The 17,662-nt window shown below is 47.4% G+C and overlaps 1 protein-coding gene across 20 annotated transcripts in view; it reads right to left on the bottom strand.

Moving 5' to 3' along the window:
* LOC100451130 (E1A-binding protein p400) overlaps nt 1-17,662 on the bottom strand; it is a 131,379-nt gene that overhangs the window by 88,040 nt on the left and 25,677 nt on the right. For 9 of the 20 annotated variants that reach the window (XM_054528436.1, XM_054528439.1, XM_054528450.1 and 6 more), the window contains 9 exons: nt 13,289-13,379; nt 11,487-11,594; nt 10,607-10,992; nt 6,302-6,595; nt 5,223-5,408; nt 3,028-3,168; nt 2,419-2,497; nt 1,662-1,711; nt 899-956 (listed from right to left, as the gene is read on the bottom strand). In XM_054528436.1, the coding sequence (XP_054384411.1) occupies nt 899-956; nt 1,662-1,711; nt 2,419-2,497; nt 3,028-3,168; nt 5,223-5,408; nt 6,302-6,595; nt 10,607-10,992; nt 11,487-11,594; nt 13,289-13,379 (1,393 nt within the window). The remainder of the gene's footprint in view (nt 1-898; nt 957-1,661; nt 1,712-2,418; nt 2,498-3,027; nt 3,169-5,222; nt 5,409-6,301; nt 6,596-10,606; nt 10,993-11,486; nt 11,595-13,288; nt 13,380-17,662) is intronic. The other 11 variants (XM_054528446.2, XM_054528442.2, XM_054528451.1 and 8 more) reach the window with 3 other exon arrangements.

Below are 17,662 nucleotides of genomic sequence, written 5' to 3'. Positions count from 1 at the left end.
CGCTTGGGAGGGGCCTGAAAATGCCACCACAATGCTGTGCCAGTCCTGGGCCATGTGCCCTCAGGCTCTTCACTCATCTGCCACACTGCTGTTTCGTTTCTGTCATACGCACAACTGAATACTGCCAGTTTCATGCCAACAATCTGGCCAAACTCCCTGTTGACTTCCAAATAAAAATCAACACATACCAAAGATCAATCTTCAAAAATTTGGAAAAGTTAACGCACTTCACCAAATCAAGCCAATAAACCCACATTGATGCTGATCAAAGAGCCGAAGGAGAAACTGCAGGCCTTACCTGGCACCTGACAGGAACCGCCACACAAACACCCAAGAAAGTTTCTCCAACCTCTCTACTCCTGCTCCCTACTCTGTCTCTAAAAATCCAGTCTACTCCTGAGGACTTCTGTACTCAATCCACATGGGTTTGGAAATAGGTCATGGCCGTGGGCTGTCCCCAGCTCACACACTGAGTGCTCAGGTATCTGTTCTCATCTGAACGAGGTTTCTCCAACATCTAAAATTCACACGAGTTTCTTCTGAAATCCCAATGGCTGGCAACCATGGGTCTACCAGAGGACATACCAGGGCCACCTCTCAAGGACAGAAACAGGCTTGGCCCTGTGCCACAGGAGCATGGGGCCCCAACACTCTCCAAGATGCACCCAAGTTTCCAAACCTCAAAAAGCAGATATGACCATGTTGCTCCAGAAAACATCCCAAGTCCTCCAGAGATACCAAAAAGTACTCTATACACTGAGAGACATCTGGATAAATACAAAGGTTGAACTTTCCAACCAGCTGAAGATGACAAGACTAAACCCCAAGTCGCCGCAGCTCTGTGTCATCTCATCAGCAGCCCTGGAGATGACAAAGATAGCGCTGAGGGGGAACAGACCTTCGTCATCAGTCAAAGATATGCTAGCTTTTCTTTTTCTTCCAGACATTCCTGAATCCTGAAAGAAAGAAAGAAAAACCACAAGCATGAGATCCAAACACTCAGAATGGGAAACCAAGACAACAGTGTCCATGGGACAGGTGGGGGGAGCCCCAGGGCAAGCCCTTTAGGCCGCCCTCAGCCTCCATCTGGGGTCGGGGCAGGGCAGTGGGGGAGCAAGGACATGATCAATGCTCACTGTGTTCAGCTGTCACTGCCAAATTAACACCCCACGTGAGACTAAGGCTATAAAGCACCAGTTTATTTTCAAAGTAGACTGAGTCTATAATGAAAGGGAGTAATAGGCCGGGCGCGGTGGTTCACGCCTGTAATCCTAGCACTTCGGGAGGCCAAGGCGGATGGAATGCCTGAGCTCAGGAGTTTGAGACCAGCCTGGGCAACATGGTGAAACCCCATCTCTACTAAAAAAAAAAAAAAAAAATTAGCCAGGTGTGGTGGCGGCATGCGCCTGTAGTCCTAGCTACTTGGGAGGCTGAGGCAGGAGAATTGCTTGAACCTGGGAGGCAGAGGTTGCAGTGAGCTGAGATCGTGCCACTTCACTCCAGCCTGGGTGACAGAGCAAGACTCTGTCTCAAAAACAAAAAAAAAAAAGAAAGGGAGTAATAGTCACAGCCTACAAATTCCTTTGGATAAGAACAAAAAGGCCCACTCTACTGGAGCTGCTTCTACTCCTCACACAGCACAGTAACAACCCCAAACTTACCAGAGAACTTTCCTGTAATGCGTCAAATCCTTTAGGTCTCAATTCTTTCCCTAGAGAGACAAGGAGCACAGTTCGTTCCCAAGGCCCCCCATGCTTGGCGAGGGCGTCTCTGCTTTCCAGGCAGGGTCCTGCTGCCTCCACCCACGTGCAGGGAAAGGAGGGACGCATGAGTTCTGCCTCCTCTTCCTCATCATCACACAGGGCAGTGGTTTTTACTAACTTGTGGCTCTATGACTTTCAGCAGCAGCCACCTCTCAGCCTCAGGTTCCTCATCAATAATGGGGAAACACAATGCCCACCCTCCTGGAGGTGTCCTCAGAGGCAAATGAAACAGTGAATACTGCCGCCACTGGTGCCGCGCACATCCTAAGTGGAGTGGCACATAACGAGTGGAGGCAGCTGCCGAAGAAACATCAAAGGAAGAACGACAGGGAGGTGTCACCCAGCCAGGCACCCAAGGATCCTCCTGCATGGCAAACACCTCAGGAAGCTCCTCACTCACTGTCCAGGGACTGAACCCCAGTTCTGTGTCCCAGAGTTTATCAACTTAGGGGTGCTGACTCACACTAGCACATCTCAAAAGCACTGAAGCATAAAACTAGGATGGCCACACAAAGAGAAATGTAACAATCAGGCAGCTGGCTGATGAGCAGATGTCCTCTGTGGGAAGCCACAGCGCCAGGAGACTGCCTGCTGAGAAAAGAATCTGAACAAACTACCACCCAAGCGTGGTGAGCCTTTTTTAAAAGGGTCCTACCTCTCCTGGAAACTTTCTGTAAATTTAAGGCCTTCTTCCTTTTTTCTTCTAATTCTACTTGTAGTTTTATTTCCACAACCTAAATGCAAAGGATTAAATGAATAAGCACGTTACTAAGGATGGGAATTACAGATGTTCTGCATACAAAACACTAAAGCACATAAGCAGAGTCTAAAAACAGTGTTTTCCAGCCTCGTCAGGTGGTGCTTTTTCATTTATTTCATACTAACTACATCCTGCCCAGGTTCTATTAGGTGGTGACGTAAGAATTAAAATTTCAAAAAAGGAAAGCAAGCGAGCGAGCGGCCGCTCTAGAAGTAACCGTGGTGGTGACTCACACTAACTCTGAAACAACACCCAGAGCCCCTCCACAGCATGAAGCACCTCAGAGGGCAGCCACAGCTGAGGTGCATCCCCTGTGCAAGACAGACGGAGGCACGAGCAGCTCATTCAAAGGCCAACGAGCAACAGCCCAGGAGAGTGCACACATTGCTGGCTCTGGTGCTCGAAAGCTTCCTAAGCAAGGTGCCCATGCTCTGGTCTCGGGAAGCGGCCTCACCAGCTCCGATGGGCTGATTCTTACGACCCCATGACAACTGCAGCACTCGCCTGTTCAATATTCGACCAAAAGCACTCTATCTCCCGGGCCGTGGAGGCGGCTATCCGTCTCAGTCTGCTCTGCTCTTCCTTCTTCCCCCTTTCTTCACGGAGCTGCTTCTCCTCATGATGGCGCACCACAGTTCTAACGAGCTGGTGAATAAAAGTGCAAGAATTGTATGTTGTACTCTATGTCATGCTGGAAAAAAAAGGATATGTAACTTTTTAAAAATCTTCTCAGACTAAAATTACATACAATTCACTGTCATATACATCCTCGTATGCTCTTAGGGTGGATTAGGAGAAACATGACTATAAGCAAAAACCACCATCAATATTTAGCTTGACTTTTCTAGAAAGTGTTTTTATATTTTTCACCAAATACACATTATTTTCCTCAAAACTAGAATACCATATTGTGCTATAATCTTCCTTTCCCATTTAATAGATGATTAACATCTCTCCATTCAATAAACAAGCGTCAGCATCTCATTTCATGAATGCTGCACCAGTTATAGAAATTATTGGGCTGCGATAATTCACATTTTTAAAGCTTTTGCTTTAAATTGTCTGTTTTCCAAAAGTTTAGACACTTCACATACCCACCAACAGAACCTCAAATGGGTGGAGAGAATTAAGATGAGAAAACCTTTGGAGCCCTGAGAGCACAATGGCTGTCACCCCCACGCCCGTTCTAGGGATGGAAATGCACTCAACTACCGCCGGGACTCTGCGCACATGCCATGCTCCCACTTGGCCTCCAACGGGGCTCACTGTCGTCAACACAGGCCCTGATCGGGGTGGGCTGCTCTGCGGCCTCTCCCTGTCTACCCCAGCGAGAGGCAGGAGGCACGGGGAAGGGCAGGCTTGGCTGCAGGTGCATCACTCAGCTGTTGAGAGATGGCCCCGGCCTGTGCCCTGTAGGTGCTGCACTGCTCTTCAGCCAACCCCACCAGCTCCCACTCTAGCCCATCGGCCAGCCCCCACCCATCCAGCCCGGCATCCACATGCCCAGCCTGGCATCTACACGTCTGGCCTCCTGCCCTATCCAGCCTGGTGTCCACCATGTTCAGGACTGTCTTCTTTGTGGAAAGGCTGGTTTAAGGAAGAATCTGGGTTTTTCTGGAATGCTTATGAATCTGACTTGAGACCCTTGACCCTCAGAACCCCACGGTTCTCACCCTGTGGTCTCAGCTTTTCTCTGCCTACCCTACATGAAGACAGCGAGGGGGAGAATTCTGGGTATGGAGTGGACAGGGCAGGGGACAGAACACAAGGCCACGGCCTTAAGAGTACAGAAAATATGAACAAAGACCCTAGGGCCCAAGAAACAGAGGCAGTGACATGGTAATGAGGAGGACAAAGAAGGGCCACGGCTGTTCACACAGTGAAAGCACAGCTGCTTCCCACTGAGGCCTGGGGTTTCTAGAAATCTACCACTTGTTCTCACTTTTCTAGTGTTAGCAGTAGGGCCTCCACAGTCTTCCAAGGACTCTGTGCCTGCTTTGGCAACAGTTAGGAGAAAAATAAATTCTCAGCCAAAATTAAAGAGAAAGCTAGACTAGAAGCCCAGGAGGAAGGGCAGGAGGCCGTGTGGCCAGGCAGGAAAGCCTAGGACAGCCCCTTGCTGTCCCTTGACTGACACCAGGTGCCTTCTAACTCTTAGCCTCTCAGCTCCCTGAACAGCCCCAGCCACCAGCCCGAACCTGCGGCACTGCAGGTATCCTAACTCTAACTGCCAGGCAAAGCCAGGCAACAAAATGAAGCTAAATCCACACCAGTGCTCAGTGGGGGAGGACAGGCTTGATCCCAACAACACATGCTGGGCTCTGAAGACACTACCTCAGAGACTTAATTACACAGCACAGTTATTCTCCAAACAATAGGGAAGTATCCTTCCCAGACTTCACAAGTTAAGGCCTCTAGAGTGAGTCTGCCAGGCACAGTGGTTCACGCCTGCAATCCCAGCACTCTGGGAGGCTGAGGCGAGCAATCGCTTGAGCCCAGGATTCAAGACCAGTCTGGGTAATGTGGCAAAAAAAACAAAATTAGCTGGACACTCCAGCCTGGACAACAGAGCGAGACCCTGTCTGGGAAAAAAAAAAAAAAAAAAAGTGGGTCTGGAGTCCTGCCCACCACTTACATCACTGCAAACTCGAGCCCCCACCAACGCACACAGCACAGCAGCTCCACGCATTCCAACCCACCTTCTTCGCAGCAGCCACCTTCCACCTCCTCTCCTGGGCAAAGTCTGTGGCCATCCACTGCATCTCCTCCAGCAGATAGTCCCAGTGGGACTTGGGGCGTGGGGCCTCCTGCAGCTTTGGCAGACGCCTCTGGGACCACAGACCTGTCTTCCTCAGCTCCGCAATGCGCTGATGCACCTGGTTCTCCTGCAGGTGATATATGGGGGACGGTGGGGTCGGCATGTGATGTGTTCCACCAACTCAGACCCCAGAAATTTGAAGCCCTACTATGCAAAAGTCTCAGTCAGGCACTAAGGAAGAGAGAAAGCACAAGGTCCCAGTTTAATATCAAAGGTAAGACTCGAACACAAAGGTCAAAGTGGTTCTAGGAGAGGCCTAGGAGCATGTGACCCTTCCAGGAGCCTTAGAAGAAGCTGGAGCAATAGTCCTGCCCCAGCTCTATAAAACAGACTAAAACTTTAAAACCTCATGTTTCTACCAAAGTGTTGACATGGGAAACCATAGGATGCCTGGAATTTGCTTCTAAATAATCTGGAAAGGAGTGGGATAAATGAAATGAGACTAGCTGCATATTGATCACTGTGATAAAATCAGATAATGGGGAACATGGGGTTTATGACACTCTATTTTGATACACATTTCTTTTAATTCCCCTAATGAAGGTGAACAAAATAAATGCTTAGTCATCCAACCCAAAGTAAGTGCTAAGGGCTGGGCAGTGACTCTCAAGCACAGGGCTGCAGACTGGTGGCTGCAGGGACCTCACAGCCTGCAGGGCCCCAGCGCTCAAGCTTGTCCCTCTCAGCCTGACTGCTACACGTGACCTCTCCCACCCTCATCTACTGCCCATATGAAAGCAGCCCAAGACTGCAGGCTTTATCACAAAAACACAGACTGCCTCCATGAGTCTGCTTCCAACAGAAAAGGCTAACCCTTGGTTTTCATCTTGTGTCTACTGATTCCCAAGCCATGCTGAATTGACCAGGCATTTAGTTTTATGCCATCACATTCTTGACAATTAAAACTAAATGTGCTTCACCAACTGGAGTATATTTTACAACTTTCTTAAGCATGCTTACCAGAGTTATTTGTTCTGTCAGCGTATCCTGAGAACTGTCTTGGGACGAGGTGGCATTCTGAGCAGGACTCTGTGGTTTGGGGGGGGCAGATGCCACCACCCCTGGGGTCCGGGAAGTGACTGGAGACAGTGCCTTATTGGTGGCTGAGGAGGGTCTATTTACTGGAGAGGACCGAGCAGGGCAGGGTCCTGGTCCGGAGCCACTCACAGGTGCGAGGGATGAGGTAGAAGAGGTGGGCAGAGGCCGTGGGCAGGGCGGGGCAGAGTCCACAGGGAGCCTTGTCGATGCCACTGTCTATAAGGGCAGAGCACAAGTGGAGCAAGGTGAAGAAAAGACGTCAGGGCAGCCCACAGTGCCAAATACCAGAGCGCCCACAGCACCAGAGATGCGCACTGCCAGCACCTTCCGCTGCACGACGCAAGCAAACAAATCACATCACATCCACAGGCCAACACTAACGTGTCCACAAATAATACATCCTCCCACTTCCACAAAACCAAATAGGAGTTTTCATTATGAACTATCTTTAAGCCATGCCCAGTGGCTCATGCCTGTAATCCCAACACTTTGAGAGGCTGAAGTGGGAAGATCGCTTGAGCCCAGGAGTTTGAGATGAGCCTGGGCTTTGACAAAGTAAGACCCCATCTCTACAAAAAAATTTAAAAAATAGCCAGGTGTGGTGGTGTGCGCCTTTGGTCGCAGCTACATGGGAGGCTGAGGTGGGAGGACTGCTTGAGCCTGGGAGGTTGAGGCTGCAGTGAGTCATGTTTGTGCCACCGTACTCCAGCCTGGGCAACAAAGCAAGACCCTATCTTAAGAAAATATAAAATAAAATAAAATACAAATTCAGTGTGCCTCTCTCGTGGCAGACAGGCTAAAAGGGTTAAAAAAATCCTCCTCAGGCCAGGCGCAGTGGCTCACGCCTATAATCCCAGCACTTTCAGAGGCCAAGGTGGGCGGATCACCTGAGGTCAGGAGTTCAAGACCAGCCTGACCAACACGGAGAAACCTCGTCTCTACTAAAAATACAAAATTAGCCGGGCATGGTGGCACATGCCTATAATCCCAGCTACTCGGGAAGCTGAGGCAGGAGAATTGCTTAAACCGAAGAGGCGGAAGTTGTGGTGAGCTGAGATTGCGCCATTCCACTCCAGCCTGGGGAACAAGAGCAAAACTCTGTCTCAAAAAAAAAAAAAAAAAAAAAGTCCTCCTCTTCACACCACCTCAATGACAGACTTAAATTCACAGAGAGCAGGGAAGGTGGACTGAGTGAAGGCTCACACAAGATTTAGCCCGTTCAAAAGCTGAAGGGAGACAGAACTGCTAGAACACTCTCTCTGAGTGCCCGTCCCACAACATGGGTTTGTTTTCTTCAAATCTGCAGCACTGTCTCCCGGCTGGCGACAGGCTTTTGGAAATGAAGCTTTATTACAGCACAGCCACATCCACTTATGTGCTGTCCGTGCATGGCTGTGTCCACTTCTGCCACAGAAACTGAACAGCCCGCAAAGCTGGAACATTTACTACCTGGCCCTTGACTGAGAAAGTGTGCCAACCCTGGCTAACCTAGAAGTAACAGGTTCCTAATGACTTTGTAAAGCGCTTCTTTAAAATCATTTTCCAGGCTGGGTGTGGTGGCTCACGCCTGTAATTCCAGCATTTTGGGAGCCCAAGGCGGGTGGATTAGTTGAGGTTAGGAGTTTGAGACCAGCCTGGCCAACATGGCAAAAGCCCATCTCTACTAAAAAGTAAAAAAAAAAAAAAATAGTTGCCTAAGCATGCATAAGATATTATGTGCACTGCAAAATGATCAGTAAATGATTTCCTGTACTGCTGTTCTTAAGGAGAGAATATAAAGTTATTTAGAAAGCTAAATTGTGAAATAAATCATTTCTCTGCTGGAAAAAAAAAAAACCCCAGTAGGGCATGGTGGCACATGCCTGTAGTCCCAGCTACTCGGGAGGCTGAGGCAGGAGAACTGCTTGAACCCAGGAGGCAGAGAATGCAGTGAGTGGAGATCGTGCCACTGCACTCCACCCTGAGGGACAGAGTGAGACTCTGACTCAAAAAAAAAAAGATAAAATAAAATAAAATCATTTTCCACAGCTGATTTTTTCAGTAATACAGGCAGGTAAATTAAATCTAAGAAAAACCACAGAGCTGCTTTAAGTCAGTATGTGGCTTGATGTGAGGAAGTGTTCAAAATAGAATCATTTCCACAAAAACCTAAAGCAAGCAATGTAAGGCCTAGAAGAGCTCAGCTGTCCCGGCATGTGTCAACTTTCTCAAAGTGGGTGCACAAGGCTTCCCTGCAGACTTGCATAAAAGGCTCCCAACCACAGCCCCACCAGTCACTGGCTTTTCTGGCCTCTGGTTTTTTTAATCTATAAAATGGAGATAATAAAGATTCTACCTCACAAGGTTGTCAGGTAAAGGAAATAAATAATGCCAATAAATTGCTCATCACAGTGCTTGACACCACACCTCACAAGTGGTGAATAAGTGATAGCTATTATTGTTACTATTATTTCATCGTTATATACTTAAGACTTTGCCATAAATCTCAAACATAAAGAACCTGTAGGCCGGGCGCAGTGGCTCACGCCTGTAATCCCAGCACTTTGGGAGGCCAAAACGAGCGGATCACCTGAGGTTAGGAGTTCGAGACCAGCCTGACCAACGTGGAGAAACCCCGTTTCTACTAAAAACACAAAATTAGCCGGCATGGTGGCAACATGCCTATAATCCCAGCTACTCGGGAGCTGAGGCAGGAGAATCGCTTGAACCCAGGAGGCGGAGGTTGTGGTGAGCCAAGATCGGGCCATTGCACTCCAGCCTGGGTAACAAGAGCGAAACTCCGTCTTAAAAAAAAAAAAAGAAAAAGAACTTGTAGCTTGGGCAGCATGGCAAAATCCCGTCTCTACAACAATACAAAAATCAGCCAGGTGTAGTGGTGTGCACCTGTAGTCCCAGCTACTCAGGGGGCAGGGGCAGGAGGATCATCTAAGCCCAGGAAGTAGAGGCTGCAGTGGGCAGAGATCATGTCACTGCATTCCAGCCTGGGTGACAGAGCCAGACCCTATTTCAAAACAAACAAAAACCCTGAACTCAAAGCCCACCTAGGAAATTCCTTTGTTAGTGAGGGAGAAGGCAAAAGGAAGTGAAGACTCTCTGCAGTGGGCTCCCCAAGCCCTGATGTGCATCAAATAGTGGAGAACCAAGGGGGCTGAGAGTCCTCCCCGGCCTCCCTGTCAGTGCCCTGTTGACGGCTGGCACCCAGGCTGTGGCATTTCGCTATTCCTTAGGAACCAAAACCAGTTTACTGTGGACATTCCAAAAACGCACTGGGTAAAGTTAATCAGTGGAGGAGGGGCATTTTAACTACCTGAAATGTGTATCAAGCTGGCTCAGTAACGCCTTACACATGTGTATCAAGCTGGCTCAGTAACGCCTTACACACGTTTGCAGAGCATATAGCATCCCAAAAGCAGCAAAGCAGGCGCCCGCGGAGCACGTCTGGTGGGTGGTGTGCAGCATGGTTTCGCACTCGCATGGAGCTAGGGCCAAGCCCTGCTCATCACGTCATCGCCACGTAACCTGGGGCCCCAGAACCTCTGCATATTTGTCTCCACACTGGTAGAATGGGTCACTGCCACCTACCTGAGAGTTGCTGGGCAGATCATAAGGGATAACTGACACCATGCCCTTCGCACAACATATGAGTGAGTAAGGAGGGGCCCCGGTACTAAGAGTGACAATAATAACAGTTGTCTATTATTACTATTATTATTATTATTTTTTTTTTTTGAGACAGAGTCTCACTCTGTCACTCAGGCTGGAGTGCAATGGTGTGATCTCAGCTCAGTGCAACCTTCACCTCCCAGGTTCAAGTGAGTCTCCTGCCTCAGCCTTTGAAGTAGCTTGGACTACAGGCACTTGCCACCACGCCTGGCTAATTTTTGTATTTTTAGTAGAGACAGGGTTTCGGCCATGTTGGCCAGGTTGGTCTCGAACTCCTGAGCTCAGGTGATCCACCCGCCTCAGCCTCCCAAAGTGCTGGGATTACAGGTGTGAGTCACCAAACCCAGCCCAGTTCTCTATTACTTTAATAAAGATAATATCATAGAGCCAAATAAAACTGTATTCCAAGTACTGAATTAACCAATTGTTCTAAATTGGGGGAGCAAGCTGCTAAGAGAAAATACACAAATTACAGTGTGGTGTGACACTCTGTCTAACACACAGGTAGCCAGCAAATCCTGCAAACCATTTTCTTTTTTTCCTCTATCTATTCTCTTCTCATACCTGTGGCAGGGAGGAAAGCTGAGAGGCCTGCATCTGCACCTTTCCAGGCGTGGGAACGTGGAGGGCCAGCTGTGCAGGCTGCGAGGGAGGGATGGGGAGTTGGCTGCTAGGGGGTGCAGGGATGGGAACATTGGGCTGCTGAGTCTTCACCGGGATTTGGAGCTGTGTCTGGGCCTCCACCACTTGTGGCTGCTGTGCAAACTGCAGCGCAGAGGAGAGGGCTGCAGTGGGAACACCGGCTGGGGGCAGCCTCCCGGGCAGCTGCGGCAGTGGGGTGTGCAAGCTGGCGGCGTTCTGCACAGGAGGGCCCGTGGAGGGGTCGTACTGCTGCTGACTCTGCCTCTGTCCAGCGAGCTGCGCGGCCTGCGGTGTGGGGGGCATTCCTCCTGCAAAATAAGAAAAGAGCCAAAAGCACTGATTCCCAAGTGTGGCAGCTTCTACCAATGAGTCACAAGGAGACACATCTAACACCCCGGTGCTTGTCCAAGACCCGCCACACTCACACGAGAAGTCGGCCACAACTGAGCACACACAAAAGGAAAGAGAGGCACTTGACCTTTGCAAGTCAGCATCAAGCAAAACAAGCACCAGATCACCACAGGGCACCCCCACAACAGCAGCAATTAGGAGAAACACAGGAGTAAAAATTGTTGAAAGACACTATGACAATGCGACGTGTGGCTCCCATTAGTGTGGCAAGAATATGTCTCCAGGGGCTTTGCATATGATATCGACTGGGACTCAGAGAAGTATCAATTTCAGGCACCCCACTGCAAACACGCTACCTCCACTGCCCAAGTTTGAGTCTGGTGCTGGTTTCTGGAACCGCAGTGTACCGCCTGCTCCTGAGTGGGGAGCTGGCTCTGCTGCTGGGCCTTACCTTGTGCGGTCGGCATTAGTTGCTGGAGAGGAACGCCTGCGTCCGCCCCCGGGTGCTGGAAAACTACCCCTTGGTGACCCACTTCAAGGCGAGGCCTCTTAGACTGCTCTAGAATAATTTTCAAAAAAGGTGCAGTTTGATGTAAAAATAAAACCAGAGAAGTAGTAGAAAAAAACATGTGTGTTTTTACCATCTTTGAACAGGGAGGCCTTTCTATACATGAACTAAAATCCAGAAGCCATAAAACCTAAGGCTGATAAATACAATTTCTCATTAAAATGTTGCCAATACAAGAAAAAGGCCAAGGACGAGCAACAACCTGAGAGGCAACACTGCAACGCATGTGACGGACAGAGGTGGACTCGCTTAGCACTCAGAAAGCACAGGCACACATGAGGGGCATCACAAGTACACGGACGAGAGCATGGAGAGCGGGCAGTGGAGCAGACTGACAAATGCCCAGCACACAGGGAATGAGGCTGCACAGCGTGCTCAAAACTAAAGAAACCCGTATCAGAACAAGGAATTTTTCACCCATCAGATCAATGAGGATTAAATGACTTATACCTAATAAAACGATCAAAATGTGAAAGAACCAGAAATTCTTGATGGCAGTGAAAACTGGCCCCGTCCTTTTGGTGGGCAATTGAGCACCATCATTACCTAACTACATCTGCGCTTTGATCTAGCAATTTCATTTCTAGGCGTTTTTCCTTTAGATATATTGACAGACAGTCGGGCGCAGTGGCTCACGCTTATAATCCCAGCACTTTGGGAGGCTGAGGCGAGAAGACTTGAGCCCAGGAGTTCGAGACCAGCCTGGGCAACATAGTGGGACCACAACTGTACCTAAAATGCAAAAATTTTTGCATTTAGCTGGGTGTGGTGGCACGCGCCTGTAGTCCCAGCTACTCAGGAGGTTGAGGCATGAGATTTGCTCAAGCCTGGGAGGTAGAGGCTGCAGTGAGCCATGATGATGCCAATGCACTCCGGCCTGGGTGAGCCAGACCCTATCTCAAAAAATAAGTAGACACATAGACTGATATACATGTAGGAAAAAAAAACCATGAGACTACATGTTCAATCCTTAGTTCACTGTAACAGACAAAAGGTGACACTAACAGATGAACACTGACAAGGATCTGACTGATAAAGAACCAACCATCCCCATGACGGAACAGCACGGAACACTGAGAGAGGTTATGACCTGAAGAGATGGGCTCTTCAGTTAATATTCTTAGACATAACAACTTATATACGATCGCATCTCAACTTTTTCAAAGTATCACATATGTAACAATGCTTGTGTATGAAGAGAGGAAGGTCTGTGAGAGAGAATATGCGAAACATTAACAGTGGTTACTGCTGTGGCTGGGGAGTGGGCAGGTACCAAGCCAGACATAGGCTTAAGTTATACCGTACTGAACTGTTGAAGTCTTTTATATAAAAATGTATTAAGTTTATTATTTGAAAAAATCAGCTTAAAAATATGACAACTTCAGAAAGCAGATGATTTTGTGTTTAATTACACCGTGATGACTCAAGAGCCTACAAATGCATGCAGAAAACCAACATGGAATACACCTGCTCAACTGAAAAATTCCTCACTTCAGGACTCAGAAAAATTCACGTAAATATTGTTCAGCTGATAATCACTGTAAGCGAGGTTAATTTTCAAAGTAGGAAGAAACCAAGTTTAGCAACTGCTCTTCAGAAACTCATGGCAACTGTACCTCGGCAGCCCAAGGAGAGGGGCGCATTCCCGAGGCCACGCTAGCCGTGCCCTGACGTAGCTGCCATACCTGTGGAGGGCATCGCCTGCTGCCTCTTAAACAGGTCCGTCTCTACTGTGCTTCCGGCCCCTGCTACCAGGCTCCCTGCGAGGGCTTGCTGCTGGGAAAAAAGATGAAAAAATGAGATTTTGATCACTGAAGGCCATTACAAGAATACACTCAAACTATCATAATTATCCCAAATATCGACCTCATTCTTTTCTAGTAACAGAAATGTTATCTACCCCGTGTCTTTAAATATACATGTGTAATGTATATTTATGTATAATAAACAATTTAAAGTTCTAACTTACCTCTGGGGGAAAAAAGACTTGTAAAAGACATAGTATTCTGGTTTTAATGGAATTTCAAATCAATGCAAACCTACAGTCCTTGGGAAACAACAAAAGGTCTAATGCTGGGAAACATGAGTTTCAGTTCTGAGACAAAGCTCAGCTGACCCATCAGTCACACTGCCCAGCATAACTTCACATCCAAAAACACCGAATAATAAAAAGGTGAAATTGCCTTTCTACTGGAAAATGACACTAAAACCCCAATTAATAACTAATTAATTTAGATCTTTTTTTTTTTTTTTTTTTTTGAGACGGAGTCTCACTCTGTCACCCAGGCTAGAGTGCAGTGGCGGGATCTCAGTGCAACCTCTGCCTTCCAGGTTCAAGCCATTCTCCTGTCTCAGCCTCCCGAGTAGCTGGGACTACAGGTGCCTGCCACCACGCCCGGCTAGTTTTTTTGAATTTTTAGTAGAGACGGGGTTTCACCATGTTATCCAGGATGGTCTTGATCTCCTGACCTCGTGATCCGCCTGCCTCGGCCTCCCAAAGTGCTGGGATTACAGGTGTGAGCCACCACACCCAGCCAACTTAGATCTTTAAAATGAAATTTTTACAGTTAGCACCCTACATGAGATATAAATATGTGAGATATATAGAGATATAAATAGACAGATGTTATTTAAAATGTTTAAAGTGAAAAAAAGCCATCACCAGGCGTGGTGGCTTATGCCTTAATCCCAACACTTTGGAAGGCTGAGGTGGGAGGATCACTTGAGGTCAGGAGTTCAAAACCAGCCTGGGCAACACAGCAAGATCCTGTCTCTACAAAAAAATAAAAATTAAAATGTTAGCCAGGCATGGTGACACATGCCTGTAGTCCTAGCTACTCAGGAGTCTTGAGCCCAAGAGTTTGAGGCTGCAGTGATCTAGGACTGTGCCACTGCACTCTGCATTCCAGCCTGGGCAACAAAGCAAGAGACCCCATCTTTAAAAAAACAAAAAATGAAAGAAGCCAATCTGAAAAGGCGACACGCTACATGACCCTAACTCTGTGGTGTCTTGGAAAAGGCAAAACTATAGAGACAAAGAGACGAGTGGTTGCCAGGTGCAAAGCAGCGGGGAGGAGGTGAGCAGGCGAGCATGGGACATTTCCAGGGCGGTGAGACTACAGTACTATGCTAATGACATGGCACTGAAGGTTTCACCAAGTGCAACAAATGCACCGTCTGGTGGGGGACACGGATATAAAGGAGGCTGTGCACATGGGGCGGGCAATGGGGTATGTTTAAAAGTCTCTTGTTCCTTCCTCTCAATTCTGCTGTGAACCTAAAACTGCTCTTAAAAAATCATGTTTTTTAAAAGTTTACACGGGAAGCTATTGGCATGTTATTTTACAAAGACAGAAACTAGCCAACTCTTGGTCAGCACAGACTTAACCCTAACCCTTTTCCATCTGGTCATCATCCTTGCCATTAAAGTAAGTGCTAAGGACTTAATTACTAGTTGCTAAATTATTCCTTAAATCACTCAATTATATTCACTCTACTTAGTGAGACATTTTAAACGTAAAAGTTACAGATACCTCAACAAAGTAACTGTTCAGTGACAGGGAGCTGTTTGAACCAACTGCCACACAAGGGCCACCACACAGCCACCACCAGTCATGCCACAGACTCTGTACTCACACGGGGAAAAGCTTAGGAAGAGTTACTGAAAGGAAAAATCAGCCACAATACAGCATATGTAGCAGGAAGGCACTGCCATTTACATTTAACCAAGATGGAAAAGGAAAGAAGATGAAAGGGACAGAGGGAATGGACAAAGAGAGGGAGGAAAGAAAGGAAAGAATGTTTGGAAAACAATGGCCTGGCAGTGGTTACCTCTGGGGCAGCATTACAGGTGACATGATTTGTGTGTGTGTGCGTTTCTAAATTTTCCAAATGTTCTATAATGAACATGTATGACTAATACAATCAAAAGAAAAGAATATTTTTTAATAAAAAAAACTTGATATAGGGCTCCGTGTCCAGTAATGGCCAAGTACTTCCTATCGGGTCAAACATAATCCAGGTAACAAGGCCGGGCATGGTGGCTCACACCTGTAATCCCAGCACTTTGGGAGGCCAAGGTGGGTGGATCACGAGGGGCAGGAGATCGAGACCACAGTGAAACCCCATCTCTACTAAAAATACACACACAAAAAAAATTAGTCAGACGTGGTGGCGGGTGCCCGTAGTCCCAGCTACTCGGGAGGCTGAAGCAGGAAAATGGCGTGAACCCAGGAGGCGGAGCTTGCAGTGAGCCAAAACTGCGCTACTGCACTCCAACCTGGGTGACAGAGCGAGACTCCGTCTCAAAAAAAATAATAATAATAATCCAGGTAACCAAACCATAAACTCTAGATGAAATACAAAAAAATATGAAACGGTAGGCCAGTGATACAGGAAGGGAAGTGATATTCAAGAAGGGAATGGAACACGGTAAGGTTTCCAGTTTCATGGCATTTGGCATGAGGGCAGCCCCAGTCTGTGCTCTATGGAACAGCTCAAACCTAAAGACACATAGCATCTCACTGGCTTGAACAAGAGGACAAAGAGCAAGAGACAGATGGAAAAGGAGGAGGCCCCACATTCTCTCCCTAACCTCCACCTAAACTATGTACACAAAAACAGAATCCAAGAGAAGGCCTAAGTACTGAACTGAGTTTTCAGGTGCCTCCTGCCACAAAGGAGAAAGAGTATGCAGGTTTTTTGTTGTTGTTGTTTGGCGTTTTTTGTTGTTGTTGTTTTTTGTTTTTTGAGACAGAGTCTCGCTCTGTCGTCCAGGCTGGAGTGCAATGGTATGATCTCGCCTCACTGCAACCTCCACCTCCCGGGTTCAAGCGATTCTCCTGCCTCAGCCTCCTGAGAAGCTGGGACTACAGGTACGCCACCACGCCCAGCTAATTTTTGTATTTTTAGTAGAGACAGGGTTTCACCATATTGGCCAGGCTGGTCTCAAACTCCTGACCTTGTGATCCACCCGCCTCAGCCTCCCAAAGTGCTGGGATTACAGGCGTGAGCCACCACACCCAGCCAGAGTGTGCATTTTTAATTCAATCAAGTTAACTAAGTGTTAAAGCAAATAAACACTTTTCAGAATAATGTAACAGAACCCAGGGTTTCTACATGTCATGCACAATTGTCCAAAATCCAATTCAAACTTACTCCAAAATACAAACAAAATTACTTCAAAATACAAGCAAAAAACATGAGCCATACTCAGACACCAACCTCAAGATGACCCACCTACTAGAATAAGCAGGCAAGGATCTTAAAGTGACCTTAATATGTATGCCCAAGGACGTAAAGGAAAATATACTGCAATAAAAGACAAGAAGAAATCTTGACAAAAAAACAGAAACTATTAAAATAAAGAGCAAAATGGAGATACTAGAAGTGAAAAATACAACATCCAAAATAAAAAAAAAATTCATTGGATAGGCGTAACATCAGTGTGGAGATGTGAAAAAATTAGTCGGGGCACGGTGACTCACGCCTATAATCCCAGCACTTTGGGAGGTCAAGGCAAGAGAACTGCTTGAGATCAGGAGTTCAAAACCAGCCTGGGCAATATAATGAGACCCCATCTCCAAAAAAACAAACAAAAAATTTTAAATTGACCAGGCGCAGTGGCTTATGTTGTATTCCCAGCATTTTGGGAACCTAAGGTACACAGATCACTTGAGGTCAGGAGTTCAAGACCAGCCTGACCAACGTGGCGAAAATTCATCTCTACAAAAATACGAAAATTAGCTGGGCATGGTGGCACAGGCCTGTACTCCCAGCTACTTGGGAGGCTGGGATGGGAGGATCACTTCAGCCCTGGAGGTTGAGGCTGAGGTTGCAGTGAGCCGAGAGAACGCCACCACACTCCAGCCTGGGTGACAGAGCGAGACCCTATCTCAAAAAAAAAAAAAAAAAAGAAAAGAAAAAAAAATTTAAAAATCAGTGAGCCTGAAAAAAGATTATTGAGAGAGAAGAACCAAGTGAAGGACCTGACTTCAAGACACACCCCAAGACTCCAGGAACCAGGACAGTGCAGTGCAGCGCTGGCATAAGGACCAACA

This window comes from Pongo abelii, chromosome 10 (genome assembly GCF_028885655.2).
Source record: "Pongo abelii isolate AG06213 chromosome 10, NHGRI_mPonAbe1-v2.0_pri, whole genome shotgun sequence".
Taxonomy (NCBI): domain Eukaryota; kingdom Metazoa; phylum Chordata; class Mammalia; order Primates; family Hominidae; genus Pongo; species Pongo abelii.
This window is presented reverse-complemented; position numbering and strand designations above follow the sequence as displayed.